Source organism: Mixophyes fleayi, chromosome 1 (genome assembly GCF_038048845.1).
Source record: "Mixophyes fleayi isolate aMixFle1 chromosome 1, aMixFle1.hap1, whole genome shotgun sequence".
In the NCBI taxonomy this organism is placed as follows: domain Eukaryota; kingdom Metazoa; phylum Chordata; class Amphibia; order Anura; family Limnodynastidae; genus Mixophyes; species Mixophyes fleayi.
Genome location: NC_134402.1, coordinates 41,552,930 through 41,574,016, shown reverse-complemented (window position 1 = coordinate 41,574,016; position 21,087 = coordinate 41,552,930). Strand labels below are relative to the sequence as shown.

Here is a 21,087-nt window from a genome sequence, read left to right as displayed (position 1 = left end):
AAAACAAAGTATATGGTCACACATATGAGAGGGAAGTAATTGAAAGGCTGATTGGAAACAAACTTCAGAAGGGTAAATACACCAGGGGGTAAATGTATCAAGCTGAGAGTTTTCCGGTGGGTTTGAGAAGTGGAGATGTTGCCTATAGCAACCAATCATATTCTAGCTGTCATTTTGTAGAATGTACTAAATAAATGATAGCTAGAATCTGATTGGTTTTTCAAACCCGCCGGAAAACTCTCAGCTTGATACATTTACCCCCAGGTGTCCAAAAATTGGCTGTGATCACTCTGACATGAGTATGTTGGATCTTGATCCAGACAATACACTAAAAAGAGCAATTGAAAATTACAGCAAAAAAGCAAGGTCATTACTGAGCTTTGAATCAGCCCCAATTCTCAATAAATTTAAATATAGCTGGGTACCTTTGGCTTAAAGTACAGATTTCAAACACTTTGTGCAAAAGTGATGAAACAACAGCAAAGTTGAAGGTTTGAATAATACATATACACATCTATTTAGACATCCATGCTTACATTACTTCTGCAAGCAACGTTGTTCAAAAAAATGAATAATATTCCTCCACCATTCTTTGGATAATGATAGTTGATAGTGGGATCAGGTGGTTACAGCAGAGGTGTCACTAATTTTGGTCAATTATTTTACAGTAGACCAGACCAGGGGGTAAATGTATCAAGCTGAGAGTTTTCCGGCGGGTTTGAAAAACCAATCAGATTCTGGCTATCATTTATTTAGTACATTCTACAAAATGATAGCTAGAATCTGATTGGTTGCTATAGGCAACATCTCCACTTTTCAAACCCGACGGAAAACTCTCAGCTTGATACATTTACCCCCAGATGTCAAAATGTTGTGCTCAGTCACCTGCATCATCAATGAGTGTCTTTGAGTTTTGCAAAGCACACAACAGTATATAGCACATGTAAGTAACATTGGCACACCGCAGTAGCTGAAAGGAAAAGTGGTGCATGATGGAAATGTCCTTGGGCCCTTCCACCCACTCTTATTTTGGATCTTAAAAAGGATATGCACACTTTAACACACCAAGCACTTCAGCGACAAGAGGTGCCACTTTTGTGGCTGAAGTGCTTGGTTTGTTTGGGCCCCCACAAAACAAGCTAACAATGGGCTTAGGGCACCTAAGGTAACAGTGCTGTTAATTAACTCTACTCTGGCAAGATGTTGTTGTCATCATCCTCAGCCTCATCCTCACCCTCATCAGTGACTACATCATCCTCACACATTATTAATTCATCACCACTGGAATCCACCGTTACAGAAGTCTCAGTATTTTGATGTAATTGGCGGGAAAGGCCTTCCTCGTGGAAATTGTAGTTAATTTTTATGAACATCATCTTTTCCACATTTTGAGGAAGTAGCCTCCTATGCCGATCGCTGACAAGGTTCCCAGCTGTGTTAAAAACTCTTTCCGAGTACACACTGGAGGGTGGGCAGCTTAGGCAGTGCAAAGCGAGTTGGTACATGGGTCTCCAAATTCCCTTTTTTTTCCTCCCAGTATGTAAAGGGACTGTCTGATGTGTCTATTTCTATGTTGTCATTAAAATAATCCTCCACCATCCTTTGGATGTTGATAGTAGAATCAGGTGAAGTTACAGCAGATGTGTCACGTTTTTTGGTCAATTCTTTTAGACCAGACCAGATGTCAAAATGTTGTGCTGAGTCATCTGCATCATCCCTGGGTCTCTTGGGAAAACAAAGTTTTTTTCCTAGCAGCAGTTGAGTGAGAAACTGAAGGAGGAGACACCGTCTTGTCATGTAACACTTGAGCTATCATCTTGCTCACCAGGAGCTCCTTGTATCTCTTCAGATCTGGGTCAGTTGGAAACAAATAGAAAACATAGCTCTTAAACCTAGGAGCAAGCACAGTTGCCAAAATGTAGTGATCCGATTTCAAGATTTTGATAACCCTTGGATCATGGCGAAGCAAATAAAGTACTTGATCTACAAGTCCGACGTATTTAGCGTAATTATATCTCAATTTAAGAGTAATCAGCGCAACTGTGTGTATTCACATAACTCTATAAGCAATAAGTGTTTAAACCACAATTAGATGAATTTGCACCTAGCACAAAATTGATTGACACAATAAACAAATTCAAACATATATAGTGGAAATTTTTTTTTCCTATATTCCAATGGGTAGATGCATATATCACAATATTGTGATCCTTCCCACCGTGTAATTTCGAAGTGATGTATTACATGTGAAAAAATACAAATATAACATAGTGTGACATCATTTAGACCATTGCCACATGTTTCCTAGATGTGCTATGAACTGCCGTGTGTTTGAGTCATTGCTTTGTCGCTTAGCATCCAGCCAGGTCGCTGCAGTTTTTGTTTGAAAGTGTATGAAAATAATATTGTGACCTGTGAGGTGGTCAAAATTGACTGCAAATTACTTGAAATTGGTGTTATTGAGGTTAGTAATAATGTATGGGGGGGGGGGAGCAAAAATATGTGATTTTAGCATATTTTAGCTATTTTTTTGTAAAATACAGATCCAAAACCAAAGCCAAAACCCAAACACGCGAGGGCGGTTTTGCCAAAACCAAAACACGAACTTAATTCAGATCCAAAACAAACAACAAAAGTAAAACACGGGGGTCAACAAATAGGTATTAGATACTGTGGAGATAAGTACTTTATGTTCTTATCATTGTTCTGTTTATATGTATTGCAGAAAGAGAACATTGCTCCTGAACAATCTGTTTGCAATTGCAGCATCGTTATTGATGTCATTAGCACACCTTGCAGGTGTTCCTGAAATGGTCATCGTTGGTCGTTTTATAATGGGAGTTGATGGAGGTATATTTCTTTCCATCTATTTCATGTTGTATATCTTATAGCTAAAAATAAATTATTGTCACACAATGAAATAGATAGACACTTTCAAAAAGTTTTTTTGTCAGCTATTAAATACTAGAATACAAATTGATTCCACATAAAAATACATCTTGTTTCATTCACAAATTCATGTACAAGTCCTATTATCAATACCAAGATTTAAGTTGTTGGTCAATCTATGTAAAATCATTATCTACAACAACATTGCAAGCTATTGTCTTCTGTTTTCAGCCATTCTAGCGTTTGACGAATCATGTATATAATCAATATAATGATACTTGCGCATCATTTTACAGCAGGGACTGGTCTAAAATGACGTGATTCCATGAGAATCGTGTCATGGCAGCTCTAATGCTGCACTTCTCTAGGAAGTGAACAGATGGGGGAGGTTGCCCTACTCTCCCGTGAGTCCGGGAAACCTACCCGGAATTTGTCAGTCTCCCGCACATTCCGGGAGAGTTGGCAAGTATGCCTAGATATAATAAATAGGCCCCAAGTACTGGATGCTGCAACAGATACTGCACATAGATCTCAAAATAACTTAATGCTTAGGTAGAGTGCTGTGCTGAACCTTTGAAGCTCGTACCTGCTTATTTAAGCAGAGCTGACCCAGATGTGACACAGGTTAAAGGTGAGCAAGGAGCTTTGTTACAACAAATAGTATTTGGAAATTCACAGTTGCTAATTAATGACAAAATAGGCTATACTCCAGTGTCACCCAAACCATGCACACATCATCATAGACATTCAGGGAGAGTTGGCAAGTATGTGATAAGTAAGAGAGAGTCCCCTTTTAGACGAGCGAAATTAAATAGTGACAGTGTTGCATTCGTGTTTACACTTGCCTGAAAGAGTTAAAGTTGGGAGGTGGGTTGGACAAAGATTTTGAGGGGAGGTTTCGGATGGCTTGGTAGGTGATGCGTTTCCTGGGAGGAGTCACTCGGCTTGCAGAATCCCACCCACCCACGCCAGTTTTATTAAGATTAGATTTTATATTGGGCATTAGTCGTTTTCAGTAGGTTTAGAATGTTGGTATCTGTCCCCTTACAAGGCAATTCGGTTACTCTTGTCTCTTCCGTGGGGAGGGGCCTCGCCCGGCTCAGTGAGGGAGGGGGAGTGAGTAGTAAGGTGTGGTGCAGTTTACTCTGATGCCAGGTTAGGGCCGGCCAAGCAGTGGGGTTATGAGAGAAGTGGGTGGACTTAAGGCTATATTGCCATGTCCACGCTTGGTTAGGTATCGCTGGAGCTGATCTCCAGTGCCCTTTCTCCGCCACCAGGGTAAATAGGTTATAATAAAACAGTTTTTTAGTGCCACTTTACTCAAGTCTCCGTGTCTTTATTCTATATAAGTTGGTGATATGAATTAAGGTATTGTGTGGAACGAAGGGCATACACAGTGAACTATTTATATCTTACTAATTATAATAGATTTGTTTTTTAATTGATTCATCTATACATGGATATTGTTGTGACATGATGTTGCTTCACATTGTCCAGTGAGAGTATTAATGACTTCTGCTGTAATGCTGCCGCCACCTTGAGATATTTCGCCCGCTCTTATTGTACTTTCATTCCGATATCTTGCACTCTGTATCTTTACTTGTTCCTTTGTTCTTCACATACAATCATTTGATGAAATATTACCCGATGTTCACAAATCGCCGCATATTTATACTTTAATATTTTTTACGGTATTTACATATGTATAAGCAAATTCTGAGAAAACTGTAGCTAAATACAGTCAGTTCTTATACCTCCAGACATTCTCTATACATTATGCACATGAGTTCACACTGTGGCCCAGCACAAGCAAAGAAAATGATTACATTAAAACTCAATGAGTACTAACTATATGCTTGTATGTCCCAGTTATATATATGTCATGTTTTCCCACTGTCCTGAACTGTGGAGCACTGGAGCGCCTTACAAATTAATAATATTAATAATAATAATAATAACAATAATATTGATCAATAGTGATGTCATGTGGGCACTGTCTGCACCTGGCATATAGCTGCCCCAGAAACCCAGGGTTTATCCCCTCCTTATGACATCATATTGCATGCAGGGTAATCATTGTATTCCCATACCTTTCAATATGTCTGTCCTCGGCAGTGGGAAAGGGGGCGTATCCATGGCGCTACAACAACTTCATGGGGCTCCCCTTATAGTTGCTCATGGTAAAAAAAATTGCGCTGTTAGAAGTGTGTGCTGTCATACCATTGGGGGCGTGGCACCAGGGCCGGATTAACCCTAGGGCTAACTGGGCTATAGCCCAGGGGCCTCGGGCATCCAGGGGGGCTTTCAAAGTCCCCAGCAGCATTATTGATCGTTCTGGGGGCGGGGGCGCCCCCAGCCCGATCAATGCTGCTGAGCACAGTCAGTGCAGTCCTCCATCCTCGACACCGCTCAGTTATCTGCTTACTGAGGAGATCTCGCGAGAGTTCACGAACTCTCGCGAGATCTCCTCAGTAAGGAGCTTACAGCGCGCCGCGGAAGGAGGACTGCACTGACAGGTAAGTGCTTGGGGGGGGCCTCACGGGGGGCGGCGGGCGGCTCACATTGGGGGCCTCACGGGGGAATGGAGGGCCCCTTAGCCCACGGGCCTCCATTCCCTTAATCCGGCCCTGCGTGGCACACACACTACTGGGCCCCTTCATCACCATGCTGTGCCTCCTTATGATCATACTGTGCCCCTTCATCATCAGCAACTGTGCCTCCTTATGATCACACTGCGCCCTCCATGCTGCTTTTACCCCCTTCACCTGGCCCCCCTTCATCACACTGTGCCATGCTGCTTTTGCCCCTCTTCACACTGTGCCATGCTGTCTTTCCCCCTCTTCACACTCTGCCATGCTGCTTTTGACCCTCTTCACACTCTGCCATACTGCTCCCCCCCTTCATCACCCTGTGCCTTTCTCTCCCCACCCCTCTTCTTCATCACCCTGTGCGTTTCCCCCCCTTCATCACTCTGCGCCATGCTGCTCCCCCCTCTTCTTCATCACCCTGTGCCTTTCTCTCTCCACCCCTCTTCTTCATCACCCTGTGCGTTTCCCTCCCCTTCATCACTCTGTGCCATGCTATCCCCCCTCTTCTTCATCACCCTGTGCCTTTCTCTCTCCCCCCACTTCTTCTTCATCACCTTGTGCTTTTCTCTCTCCCCCCTCTTCTTCATTACCCTGTGCTTTTCTCCCCTCCCCCTCTTCTTCTTCACCCTGTGCCTTTCTGCTTTTCTCAGTTCTTTTACTTACCTTTGCATTAGCTTCTTTCATATCTGTTCTTTTCTTCTCTTCTCTTCTCTTCTGTCTTCTGCGCCGCTCCTCACTGAATGTCAGGCGTGACGTGATGATGTCACGCCCGACATTCAGTGCAAACAGAGGAGGGAAGAGAGACGCTGATCATGTGAGTATCTGTATACTCACATGATTGCGGCGCCCCCCCCCCCCCCCCCGCGCAAAGAAAAAAACAGATAAAAAAAAAGCTAAAGTTAAAAAAAAATTGGTTGCCTGGGGCACCCATGATCAGGGGGTGCCCGAAACACTGAATGACCAACATATTTTTGCTCTACCATGTCAATTTTTACGCTGCGGGTGTGACACTTGGCTATGAATGAGCTTGTTTGTATGACAGAAACTGGTTAGTATGGTCAATAAAACATGTTAGGAAGCTCGTAGAACAATGTGGCAAATTGCATTTTATTACCCACAATTCCAATGTATTCGATTTTTTTTCCACCTCTATGTATTGGACTTCTTTTTAAAGAAAGATACAGATATATTACCCTCAGATATCCAGTCAGTATTAATCAATTAAATGTTGTCATCTATAACTAGAAGAATAAATTACCATTTTCATAAGATCACCTTTACAATTTCAAAATATTTTTTTTCACCTTGTGTAGAACTAAATATAATTTAACTTTACATTGCATGCTGGTAATCGAAGTACTTTTATTGTAAACTGCTAATATCATTAACAATGAAATTCTTTCGATTTCTTGCTTTGCTTTTACATTGACTTTGTTCTGCGAGTCTGTGTATTGTGTGTGTTCAAACACATCTTCTAATAGAACATGTTATCATTTAATTACATTTGTTGCTAATAGATATTATAGCAGATAACCTATGTAACTAATTCTTCATTTTGTTCCAGGCATAGCCCTCAGTACTCTGCCTATGTATCTTAATGAGATATCACCAAAGAGAATCCGTGGCTCGCTGGGTCAGATCACTGCAATACTGATCTGTGTGGGAGTATTCACTGGTCAAGTGTTGGGTCTGCCAGAAATATTTGGACAGGTAAGACATGGAATTAATGATCTCTTGTACTATATGTCCTGATTTTCAAAATAAGAAATGTTGGGAGGTGGGCAGTTGTCTGGCATACAAATAGTCTCTACTTGTGTTTCAGTAGACAGTAGGGTTTGAGCAGAGTTCCATTTTCATAGCAAAGTTTTTGCTCCCCATTTCAGTGTTGATCAACTCCTCTTAGGTAATCGCCAGTAATGACCGCTGTGAGTATAGAATATGCGGTGGTAATCGAGTCATCGTTGCTGTAAACACCGACACTGTGTACTCCTACATAATTATTCTGATAGTGAACAGAGCGACATAGAAAACATAACTACTTACCGTTAAAGAGACACAGAGGAAATCCGATAAGACGATATTGCGACACTTCCAAATGGCGTCAGTTGCGTGCGCGACTTGGAAATTTAGAATTTAAAATCGGCAACGCACAGACCCAGATAAGTATTACCTTGGGGTTAGGGGTTAGGGTTAGAATTAGGGGTTAGGGTTAGGATTAGGGTTAAGGTTAGGAATAAATTTAATATTTCCATAGTCCGTATGTTGCTGCTTTATAAAAAAAACAAAAACAAAGTCGCGCACGCAACCGACGTCATTTGGATGTGTTTTGCGATGGCCTCTTATCGGATTTCCTCTGTGTCTCTTTACTGGTAAGTAGTTTTTTTTTCTATGTCGCTCTGTTCATTATCGGAATAATTATGTAGGAGTAAACAGTGTCGGTGTTTACAGCATCGATAACTCGTACTACACCCATAATATGATGTAGGTGTGAACACAGGCAGATGGCAGGACCAAGGCAGAGGCGTGGCTTGAAGAATTGCGTCGTTAACCCTGCCCCCAAAGCTGTCACCACCTTTCGACCAATAAAACTAGGGGGTGGTTCGACAATGACGCGTAAATGACATCAATAAGCTCCGTCCACTCCATTTACATTGCAGAGCCGTCTGGGAATTGGGAGATTTGCCGGCTCTCCCGGGAGACCGACCCAGATTTTAGGAGTCTCCTTGATATTCCGGGAGAGTTGCCAAGTATGGCATAGCACAGCTCCTGGTCTCCATGTTCTGCTTGCATGAATGAGCACATACACAGACACCACAGTGCTAGCTTGATCTGGGTTGCTATGGATTATGCTACAGTTGTATTTTTATACTTTAGTACTAATTAACCCCTGTTCTTTAAGCTGGTGTAATGCTAATGTCACTGCTTTAATGCAATCCCATTGTATTTAATGTAATAACATTTTCAAAATCAGAAGGACTTATTTAATAATATGGTGCACAGAAGAATGATTTGACGTAACCCGTAGCAACCAATCAGATATTAGTGTTTAGTAGTGTTTTGCAATTGGAATAATAATAATGTTAATTAATCCCCTAATGAGATTTTGCTGTAGCCTTATTGGATTTCATCATATACTTCCCATAAGATGCTGCCGTTTGAACACACACTTGTCATAAAGACAGCAGGAGATGATGATATAAATTGGAGATCTAGGGAAACATAGTTCTGGGGACGTGTTTGTCACTTAAACAAAATCCAGTGGGAGTGATATGTCATAATATGTGAAAGGTTAAATCATCCATTCTGACAATAATTTATTTAGAATGGAATATGTCACCCTCTGCATCATTACACTGTGCCATAATTCACTTCATGTCAGTAAATTGAGTAGGTGGTAGAATTGTGACATGAAATAAAGTAATTTAACAGCATCTAGAAAAAAAAAATGCTAATGCTGCTATCTATCCAGCCCCAGGCAGTGAACACATCCACAACAACGTCTGGTGAAAGGCCGCTGTCTGTTGTAACTACCAGTGGGGAATCTTATTTTAACTATTGCTATAAATCTCACATTTTTGTGACAAATCAAACAGATGCAGTCTCACATAAATGCACTTCCACATTTACATTTTTCTTCTAATGATTGATCGAGTCTTATTCATTTCTTAAATTGAGAATGACAGGACATAATTACTGCTTTTGTTGTGTGTCACTCTCTTACATTGAGTAAACACTCAATACTCAATTGCTACATTGGTTGAAGTTGGCTTTCCGCTATAGAGTGTATATGGAAGAGACTGATGTAGGAGGTGCAGATGTGAGATAATGGGTAGAGAGGACCTTGCTTGTGAGAGCTTAAAATCTAGAGAGAGAGAGCAATGCTATGACAATAGGAGCAAATGGGAAAATAGTGGGCATGGGGATGGAACTGGTAGAACAATCAGAGAGAGTATTATATGGGGTGGAGGTACTATAGACTATTCTGAAGAGGGGGGGGTTCTGGGAGAGAGCGCTTGAAAGATTGACGTTTGAGGGAGAATCTGGGGCCTGATTCATTAAGGATCTTAAATGAAGAAGTATCTTATTTCAGTCTCCTGGACAAAACCATGTTACAATGCAAGGGGTGCAAACTAGATTTCTGTTTTGCGCATAAGTTAAATACTGACTGTTTTTTCATGTAGCACACAAATACAGAAACAGAAATCTAGTTTGCACCCCTTGTATTGTAACATGGTTTTGTCCAGGAGACTGAAATAAGATACTTCTTCATTTAAGATCCTTAACAAATCAGGCCCCAGGTCAGGTGGAGTAGGGAGTTCATTAAGTGGAGAGCGGCACATAAGCGGTTGCCAGAGAGGAGGAGAGGCGTAGGTCACAGGTAGATTGCAGAGGACGTGTATCTCATAATGAGGTCAGTGATGTATGACTTGGTAGGGGTTTTGAGAGTGGTAGGGGTCTTGGTAGGGGTTATGGAAGGTGTAAACCACGTTCCATTGAAAGTATATAACAGGATGCTCTTTCTACGTCACCTCTGCCACCCCCAAATCGAGAAACACCCTCTAGAAAATGCATACTTAATTATCCCTTGAATCTCATTTGAATAATCCTATCCTGCAAAACAAAATCTCTTTTTGGCATGTATGTGCACAAGTAGGAGCAGCCATATTTGTAGTCTGCACTCAGCAATCCAACCAACATCTTGAATTGAATTTAATTGGGAATAGGGATCCAATGTGGGGATTTTCAGTGTGGTGCAGCAGATATGGAGTGGCGAGAGAGGAAGATCATTCTTGCAGCGGCATTTAGGATAGATTGTACAGGAGAAAGACAGGTGAGGGTGAGGCCAGTGTAAGAAATATTAGTACCAGAGATTAAACTACGTTCACTGTTCCTGCAGTCCAGAAATATTAGTACCAGAGATTAAACTACGTTCACTGTTCCTGATTGGTTTGTTAAAGTGCGAATGTTCTATTTCAACAACATCAGGGTGGGTGGGAGGGCGCAAGGACAATTCCATCTTGCACCTCTAGCAAACTCTTGCAAACTGCCATCCTGTCTGCCACTGCAGTGCCACTTCTAGATGGGCCACGTGTTTGTGCCGCCGACTTGTGTCGCTTAACTTAGACATCCAGCTACCTCGGTGCAACCTTTTGGACTAAAAACAATATTGTGAGGTGTTCAGTGTTCAGAATAGACTGGAAATTAGTGGAAATGAATGTTATTGAGGTTAATAATAGTGTAGGAGTGAAAAAAAAAAAAAATATGGATTTTTGCACTTTTGATGCTTTTTTTAAAAAAAATCAGAACCCAAAACCCAAAATCAGAACCAAAACCTTTAGTGGGGTGTTTTGGCAAAACCAATCAGAACCCAAAACCTCAAGCTAATCAGAACCCAAAACCCGAAAAGTGGCCGGTGCACACCCCTACTTTATATACAAAGCTTACATAGGAAAGCCAGATATCATTTTGTGAACCCATAAAATGAAATATATATCATCATAAGTGATAATCATGAGAATCGCTCTAGTTTGCTTTAGATAAACTACAGGAATCCATAAGGAGAAAGTTATTTGATCCGATTAAATCATAAGAGGAGGATGATTCAAATGTTACAGTGTGATTCTATTGCTATTATAGGAAATATATCATTATAGAGACTAAAAATTGAAGATAGGAATTTATTAGTAACTTTTCTTCATAGAGAATCCTTACATACATTAATTATTCCTTCTCTCATTTCCACATCATTTCGGGTACCACTACTCTGATTATTCTTGTAAGATTTATGTGATCTCCTAGGTGTGCCCCATTTCAAAGGATAATCATTTCTTTTTCTGTAAATAGAACTATGTATGTTATGCAAGGTAGCACCAGGGTGAGGTAGCCAACATATACAGATCAATATATTTACCCTATCCCTATTGATGTATTTTGATGTGTTTGTTTATTCAGCAGCAATGTATATTGTTTAGTTTGTCATTTAGCTTGCAATGGTGACTGCGGCTTGGCTGAACTATTTGCCGTACATACAAAACTGAGCTCCTTCTGGTGGCTAGTAAAAGTGTATCTCAGGCATGAGAATGGTCTGGTTTTATTCAGCAAGAAGAGATCTTTGAGATAGTTGGTAATTAACTTATGGTGACAGAGTAGTGAACAATATGTGTTGCTTAGATCAAATTTACCATAAATCATTTGGTGCTTACTCTCTCATAAATGATTAAAAACTGGCTTGCTAATGAAGATGGGGCTGAGGTGGAGAAATAGAGTAAAGCAGTACTCAGTCATTAGAGATTTCTCTGTATATTTTCACCAAGTTGCATGGATAGTATACAGTTATGTTATGCAGCTGAATGAAAGCTACTGTTCTCTGTTACCATTCATTTCAGACAATATGAGACTGACTGCAATAACATTTAATCATATTACTAATATGAAGTCAGCTATGTGCAAAAAAAATAAAACAAAAATCCATGAACCTCCTCAGGGACCCTGTTGAAGTTCACAGATGAAACACTGTCACGTTATTTATGAAACTGGAGGGTTGATTGCTGGTTTTGGCTCAACTCTACATAGAAGTGCGGCATGTAACCTGCCTCTGGTCTTCGTTAGTGACCACCGCAAGGAAGTTTGGACTTAGCTGCGGGAGACAAGCAGGTCGCGGTCCTCAAAGAGAGTAAACAGCGAAGCAACTAGATGGATAGATAAGTCAGGCATTCCAGATCAAACTGTGCGGGCAGGAAAGTACCAAAAGGTAATCCAAAAACATAGTCAGGCAGCCAAAGTCAGACACAGGAATAAATCACCAAAGCCAGGAGGGAGTACCAGGAACAAGTCAGGATATAGCCGAGGTCAGACTCAGCATGAAGTCAGACTCAGACTCAGCATGCAAGTAGCAATACAGGCAACACTGGAGTAAGGAGACCCAATAATCTGGCACCATCAGGGTGCCAGAGCCGAGTATAAATAGAGTAAGGAGGTAAACATAAATACCGGTGGCGCTGACGTGAACTACTGCCGCCGGGACCAGGAATAGTGTCCTGTTGCCTAGCAGTGGAACATGCATGCGCAGTACCATCCCCCAGGCGGTGCGTGTCTGGTTGCCGAGCAGCCTGACAGTACCCCTGTTCCCTCCTCCATTACGAAGGAAATGTAGGAATGTTTTTATAAAACTGCTTCAAAAGGAGTGCGGCATGAAGGTTCTCTTTGTTGACTCAGGAGCTCTACTCTGGGCCAAAACCCTTCCAATGAACTACAAACTGATGAGGTCCATGGAGAATGCAAGAATGCAAAATTCGACTAACCTCATACTCGTCGCCCATAGAGGTCCGAATGGGGGCAGGACAAGGAGGGAGTCAGTGAAACTCATTAAATATCAGCGGCTTCAAAAGAGAAACATGAAATGTATCGCTTGAGGGAGGAAGGCAGACGAAGTTTGTAGGTAACCGGATTAATGACATGGGTAATGCAAAAAGGTCCAATGTAGTGCGAAGCCAACTTTATGGAGGGAACTTGAAGTCTAAGATTACCTATAGACAACCAGACTTTGTCACCAACATGGAACACGGGCCGGAGCATCCTATGATGGTCAGAGAACCGTTTGTAGCATTGGGAAGATTCCAACAGGATAGCCTTGGTCACAGGCCAAATATACAAAAAATCCTGAACCAAAGCATCAGCCGCGGGACCAGAGGAAGAGACAATGGGCGAGAAATCCTGGAGGGTGGGTTGAAACCCAAATACTGAGAAAAAGGGGAGAAGCCAGTGGATCGGGGACATGAAAGTTATGGGCAAACTTTGCACAAGGAAGAAGGTTTACCCAGTCCGCTTGATTATTGGAAGAAAAACATAGTAAAAACACCTCAAACTCCTGATTTACCTGTTCAGTTTGTCCGTTAGTTTGTGGATGATAGCCAGAAGAGTACTTTAGGTCCAAATCCAGATTTCTACAAAAGGCCCTCCAAAAGTGGGAGACAAATTGGACACCTCGATCCAAGGTGATTTCAAGAGGGCAACCGTGAAGTCTGAAGATCTCCTTTATAAAGATGAGAGCCAGCTGAGAAGCAATAGGAAGAGTGACCAATGGAGTGAAATGAGCCATTTTGGAAAATATATATCGACCACGACCCAAATGGTAGTATAGCCATTGCTGGGAGGAAGATCCGTGATGAAATCCATAATATGCACAGCCAAGGAGCGCCAGGGGTAGGAAGAGGATGCAGGATCCCAGAAGGTGCAAGCCTGGGATTGTTATTCTGAGCACAGATCATACAAGACGACACAAACTTGCGAAAATCAGAGTACAGAGTGAGCCACCAGTAACATTGACGTAAAAATGCATACGTTTTCTTGACAGCAGAATGTCCGGACAACTTAGATGAGTGTGCCAAACGTAAAGCTTTGAGTCGCAAGTATGGTTCCATATGCAAGCAACCTCTGGGAGGAGTCTTAGTAGAAGTCTTAGTAAGGGCTACGATACTGGTGGGCTCCAAAATAGATTGAGGATCAGAAGGAGTGCAGAGATCAGAGTTATCGAAGGAACGGGAAAGAGCATCAGCCCGAAAATTCTTGGAACCAGAATGGTAAGTAGGGATGAAGTTAAAGTGAGAGAAAATGGATGCCCACCGAGCCTGATGAGGGTTGAGACACTAGGCTTCACGACCCTTCGAGGAAATGATGCCATTCTTCTAGCGCCAAATTAATGGCTAGGAGCTCTTTGTCAACGATCCCATAATTCTTTTCATTAGCAGAAAACCTTTTAGAGAAGAAACCACAATGGTGGTGGGTACCGGACAAATACTTCTGAAAGAGAACTGCTCTGACCCCAACTGAGAAGGTAACGACTTCTAGGAAAATGGGTTTTTGCTGGTCAGATTGAGAGAGGACAGGTGCGAAAGAAAAGGCCTGCTTTAACCGGTTAAAGGCTGTCCTAGCTTCAGGAGTCCATTTATTGGGGTTGGCAGATTTTTGGGTGAGGGCAGTAATAGGAGCAATGATAGTAGAAAACACCTTAATGAACTGCCGATAATAATTGGCAAACCCCACAAATCTATGGATGGCCTTGAGACTTTGTGGCTTTGGCCAGTCGTTGATAGCTACCACCTTCTCTGTATCCATTTGTAACCCAGAACCAGATACAATGAAACCCAGGAGTCTGACTTGAGTGACCTCAAAGATGCATTTCTATAGTTTGTAGTAAAGCTAGTGCCTGCAGAGACAAGAGATTACCTCCTTGACATGAATCCGATGGGAAGAAAGGTCTTGTGAGAAGATCAGAATGTAATTGAGGCAAACCACAACAGACTTATACAAAAGATCCCGGAAAATCTCGTTGACAAATGACTGAAAAACCGCTGGGGCATTACAAAGGCTAAAAGGCAATACGAGGTACTCATAATGCCCATCTTGGGTGTTAAAGGGGGTCTTCCACTCATCCCTTTCACGGATATGGATAAGCTTATAAGCCCCGCGGAAATCCAATTTTGAAAAAATCTGTGCGCCACTAATCCTGTCAAATAGATTAGAGATGAGAGGTAGTGGCTTGCAATTTTTGATGGTAATTTTGTTCAGCTGGCGATAATCTATGCAAGGACGGAGAGAACCGTCCTTCTTCCTTACAAAGAAGAACCACGCGCCAGCGGATGAGGAGGAATTCATCATCATCATCATCATCACCATTTATTCATATAGCGCCACCAATTCTGCAGCGCTGTACAGAGAACTCACTCACATCAGTCCCTGCCCCAAATTCCCAAACACACACACACACACATACTTGTTTTTATTGTATCGTGAGGACCCATGTCTGGAACATGGCGTATAGGGACACCCCTTTCCCAATGCCCTGTCGACAGAACAATCATAGGGGTATGTGTAAGAGCGGTTTGTCACCAGAGTTACCAATTGAGATTTGCACTTTGACTTTGCATAAAGTTCTGACAAGAACTACAAGATTGGGAAAGTGTCATGTATTTTGACTGTCTGAGGACTTCCACATTCCCACATACATAAATGAATAAATAATAACAATGGTAAGGAAAGTTTTGTGTATTCTGGCTGTCTGAAGACATCCGCATGCCCGCTTACACCGACACTTAACCATAGAGGCTACAGTCCTGTTCAACCATTTTGCATCATTTCAACAAGTTTAATCCCTCTTTAAAACTGTTATGCGGTCTTTTATGTAGAATTTCACCCGACTAGTTCCGATCTTTGAGTATGGATGGTTCAGCCATGAGGCACGCAACACAGTCTTGCTTTCCGGGCACCTAGCATGTCTGTATAAACCTCATCAAGTGTTTCTCCACAGCCTGAACTTCCTCTCTGTCTCAGGATTTCCTCCGCACTTTTTTGCAACCTGAAAGGAAGTACAGTGCTCCATTATGGTTCTGCAAAATACAGAGAAGGCAAAGTTCTTCTGCCTAGCAAAATTGTGTGCTACACCGACCTGTGGAAGCTATGGCTGGGCACTGGTCCTGTGTTGCCAGGTCCATACACTGCCTCTCTTCTGACGTGGAAGTGTCGACTAAAGGCTTGGCCACTTGTCCCTCTGTCACAGCGGATTGCTCATTATCTGACATGTTGCTCTGTAGCTGGACCGGTTCTGAAAATAAATATATGTAAATGACTGAGGTAAAAGTCTAAAGCATACTTCAGACACCAGATTTTCCACTTACCGTCCAGATCAATGTGCATCTTGTCCACATTCTTGCTTTTGAAATTGGCCAATCTGCCACTCTCGAGTGCCATAAACAGTTTGCTGATCTTGGCGAGATGAAGGGTACCTTCTGGGAGGCGGTAATACTACTACCGGTGCACCCTGATGTCGTGCCCAAGGAAGTCTGCCAACTGATCCAGTTCTGTGTCGTTTCGGTTGAGGACCTTCGGGAGAGTGGCAATGGGCTTTCGAAGCTTTACAGCGTGTTGAGATGCTTGGCTCCACACAGTCGTAAGCAAACAGAGCCTCTGAAGCGTGACAAGGCAGCTGGTCTGGCGAACATGTAGACATTTTGGCTATCCACTCCATATGTGTCATGCTTTTCGGTGAGAAGTTCTATTGCAGCTTGCATGGCTGGTGTCAGCAGGATGGGAACTTTTCTCCCTCATTTTCCTTGGATTTCAATGCGAGTGGAGTGCCGACAGAGTTTCCTCTCAACCTCGAAAAGCGCTAGGGACACATCTTCGTGGAGATCCGAGGTATCTCTTGAGGAGAAGGTAGTCAGCAACATGTTTGAACCTTCCCCTTCCCTTCTTCGATTGAACAAGATCACCTGTGCCAGGATGACTTTTGCAAGTAGTGCTCAGTGGTTAACTGTAGGCTTGGTGAATAGCCCACTTCGGTAGGCTTGCTGCTTTTCATCTAGGTACAAGTGCATCTTTTTCACATCTTCCATGATAGGTAAGAGCTGAGGCATGTTCCACTTGGACTCTTTAAGAGTTTTCAAGGCAGCCGCTGAGATCAACTCATTCCTTCTCGCCTCATATAGCTTCCTGAAATTCTGTGTCTTTTCAACCACAGCAGAGCAGCCCTTCATCATGGCTCAGCACTCCACAATGCTCACTATCTTTTACAGGCTGTGCCCAACCTTGAGTGCCAGCAAGGGCGTCTTAAATCTACCTGTCTCCTCGTCTTAGCCAGCCACCAGCTTCACAGCATCTACTACGTGCAGAAAGATTGATGGGGCTGTAAAGTCTTCCATCCTCAAAGGGCTAGTTTTTCTGACCTGTAGCAGTAGCCTGTCCATTTCTCAAAGCTTCTGCCGGATGTTGTCATGCCTGCCAACATCTGATCCCAACCAGTTGAACAAATGCTGTCCCATCTGCATGATGCATTGATCATTTTTGAATGCGAGTAAGACTCCATTCTGCCTCATGTCACTCAAGAGCTTCCAAAAGCCTTCACTGATGTTAGGTGAAACAGGCTGAGCAAAGGCACACAGTGACTGGACTGGAAGGTATTTCCTTGCAAGCAAGCCCTGGCAGGCTACACAGTGCATGAAGCCTTTAGCATCCATCTCAGTATCTGGAAGTTTGCACGGGACCAGAACGCCATGGCCTGCCCTCATTGCCTCAGCATTGTGTGCAAAGTTGCCCCTATTGCGAAGATGTGCCAATTGTATGCACCTTTCTTTCGAACACACTTTATCCCCTCCCCTCCACATTGGACACATGCACACTTTTGGTCTGACAAATGTGACTCGCGGGGACATACCAGATTTTTATGCTGAGCATATCAGCAAGGTCCACTGCATTGATTAGCCTTGAGAAGCTTTGTGGGGACTTCAAATTTTGTCCCCAGTGGGGACAAAATTTGAAGCACAGCATATTGACCAACCGGTAAAGAAACTTAGCGGAGCGGTCATAGCACAGCATATTGACCAACTGGTAAAGAAACTTAGCGGAGCGGTCATAGCACAGCATATTGACCAACCGGTAAAGAAACTTAGCGGAGCGGTCATAGCACAGCATATTGACCAACCGGTAAAGAAACTTAGCGGAGCGGTCATAGCACAGCATATTGACCAACCGGTAAAGAAACTTAGCAGAGCGGTCATAGCACAGCATATTGACCAACCGGTAAAGAAACTTAGCGGAGCGGTCTAAGCACAGCATATTGACCAACCGGTAAAGAACCTTGACGGAGACTCAAAAGGCTTGTGGCTGCCGAGGAGACTCGTCCTGGCTATCAAAAATCTTTTGAAACATCACGATAAAGGGGGTAGAAGTTTCAAGGATAGGGTCAATACACTCCCATAATGGAGACCCAGTTGAGAGCCTGACCACTGAGCAGGGAAATTAGGAAGGCAACTTTGGTTCACTCTGATGGGAAGGCGGCAGAATTACATTCAAAGTGAATAACGCACTGGACTAGGAATCCTCTGCATCTCTTGGGATCGCCGTCATATTTCTCGGGAGAAGGAATACATAACACAGAGGAAGAAGCGTTGGTAGTAGCGGAAGCCGATGAAGTGGTAACTGCAGTAGTAGTAACAGCAGCTTGGGGTGTTGACAGAGAACCTTGCAGAGAATCAAGGCAGGAGACTACTCCTTGGACACATTGCCATAACTGAGCCTGATCCACCTCCTGCTGCTCGACCAGGCGGGCGAGATGAAGAAGGTGGTCACCGGCAGAAGGTTCACCTGTTCCATCTATAGGCATAGCCAGAGTATGCTGTCACGTTATTTATGAAACTGGAGGGTTGCTTGCTGTTTGTGACTCAACTCGACATGGAGGTGCGGAATCAAACGTGCCTATGGTCTTTGCTAGATACCACCGCAAGGTAGTTTGCTGTGGGAAACACACAGGTCACGGTCCTCAAAGACAGTAAACAGTGAAGCAACTAGATGGATAGATAAGTCAGACAATCCAGGTCAAACTGTGCGGACAGGAAAGGACCGAAGGGAAATCTAAAAGCATAGTCAGGCAGCCAAAGTCAGAAACAGGAATAAATCATCAAGGCCAGGAGGGAGAACCAGGAACAAGTACAGTCAGCGCTGGAGTTAGGGGACCCAAAACACTGGCACTCTAATGATGCCAGAGTTGAGTATAAATAGAGGAAGGAGGTAAACACAATTACCCCGCATCAGTGACGTGAACTACCGCCGCCAGGACCAGGAATAGCGTCCCGTTGCCTAGCAACAGAAAGCTCATGCGCAGTTCAGGTTGCGTGTCTGGTTGCCAAGCATGCTTGTGTCATAGGAGGCAGGCGCCCGTCCTTATAGTGGTTCCTGAATCTCTGGATTGCTCTTGTTTTGGAGGAAGCCGTTCACACCAGCTGGTGATGTCACTTCCAGCCCAGAACCAGGACATGACACTGAGCGGAGTTGACTAAATAATTTTCAAACACTATCCAGTGATTTAGAATTTAAGATAAGCTTTTATTTGTATTCTTAATAAGAATTTTGAAAATGGTCATTTGGCCTCTTTATTCCTAGGAACTTTGTGGTCCAGATAGGCGATTTTTCAGAGTTTAGAAGCTGGTCCAAGAAGCATTGCGAGTTTCCCTTCAGAAGTCTGAACGTTTGAATATGCAGGATTAATTCTGCTTCAAACATCTTGGTGTTTTCAATATACTTATATATTTTACTATATGTAAACAATCCATTGCATTCCTTTATTCAATTATGTATTAAACACATTGTGACTAATCAAGTTCTAACTAAAACCCTCATGTAAGTCAGAAAGCCACTCCAAGATGAAGTACCCTAGATATAAGTGTTCTCACAATTCAATTGAAATTAATGGTGAAAGTTCAGCTAATCACAATTGATGTTTAGTTCCACAATAGTATTTATTTCAATGGACTTTTTGTGCCCATTGAAATGCATTGTCCAGTTAAATGAATAGGAAATTCAACTCACTTCACTGGAAAATCTTGAATATCTGTTTCATTCAATTCAAAATTCTGCCTAGGTTCTGTAGATAAAAAGAGCTACAAGAATAACTTATACCATGAGTCAGTTCTTACAACACACTAGAATAAGTAAAAGGATTTTCCTGTAGTATAAACAGAACCTCGTTCTTGGTGTAAATGGAATGTAGAGAAATTTAGTTGTTAATAGTAATGTAGAAAACAGGCATGACTTTAAAAAATGAACACGAAAACTCAATTATTGTATCCAAACTTTTAGCACATTGGAAATGCATGAATCTTGTAAATCATGCTTTAAAAGTTGAGGTTAGCACAAAAAAAAAATCACAGAATTTTTAAACAAAAGAAGCTACCATCACCATAATTGCTAGCTTGATGTATGGTAGAAATCAATAGGTTAGGCCATTTAAATTTTAAATGACCTTAGAAGGAATATTACTGCTAATTACTTGCCTTGTAAAGTCATTTGTATGACAGTTCAAAGCAGACAAATGAATCATAGCAGCTTCCAGATAATATCAGAAATAGAATTCCAGTATAAAAGACATCTGTTCTACATTTTAAGATATCCTGCTCAATACATGAAATGTTCAGGTCAGGGTCAGGTGCCCCTGTATTCATCGCCCCCCAAAGCATTTGTTTGATATAACTTCCTATATATTATTTAGCACACTGTGCACACCCACCCTAAATGGTTATTAGTGTACAGTGTAAGTGAGCAGTGTTATGTGTTGCGTTATAATTGCTGTTCCAGTGTGGCTGCTGTTCCTCTGAATGCCTCGCTTACGCTCCCTGCACCCTCCTCACTGCAGATAGAGCAGTGTGATGAAATGGGAGCAATGTGATGAAATGGGAGCAGTGTGATGAAGGGGGCAGCAGTGAGATGAAAGGGGCAGCAGTGTGGTGAAGGGGGCAGCAGTGTGGTGAAGGGGGCAGCAGTGTGGTGAAGGGGGCAGCAGTGTGGTGAAGGGGGCAGCAGTGTGGTGAAGGGGGCAGCAGTGTGATGAAGGGGGAGCAGTATGATGAAGGGGGAGCAGTATGATGAAGGGGGAGCAGTGTGATGAAGGGGGAGCAGTATGATGAAATGGGAGCAGTGTGATGAAGGGGGAGCAGTGTGATGAAATGGGAGCAGTGTGATGAAAGAGGCCCTGTGTGATGAATGGGGGCAGCAGTGTGATGAAGGGGGACAGCAGTGTGATGAAGGGGGCAGCAGTATGATGAAATGGGAGCAGTGTGATGAA

General features: G+C 42.7%; 1 protein-coding gene across 3 annotated transcripts in view; it reads left to right on the top strand.

The window, feature by feature from the left end:
* The window catches only part of SLC2A9 (solute carrier family 2 member 9), a 326,349-nt gene that overhangs the window by 91,042 nt on the left and 214,220 nt on the right, over window positions 1–21,087 (top strand). For all 3 annotated transcript variants that reach the window (XM_075194663.1, XM_075194664.1, XM_075194662.1), the window contains exons 6-7: window positions 2,726–2,850; window positions 7,042–7,187. In XM_075194663.1, the coding sequence (XP_075050764.1) occupies window positions 2,726–2,850; window positions 7,042–7,187 (271 nt within the window). The remainder of the gene's footprint in view (window positions 1–2,725; window positions 2,851–7,041; window positions 7,188–21,087) is intronic.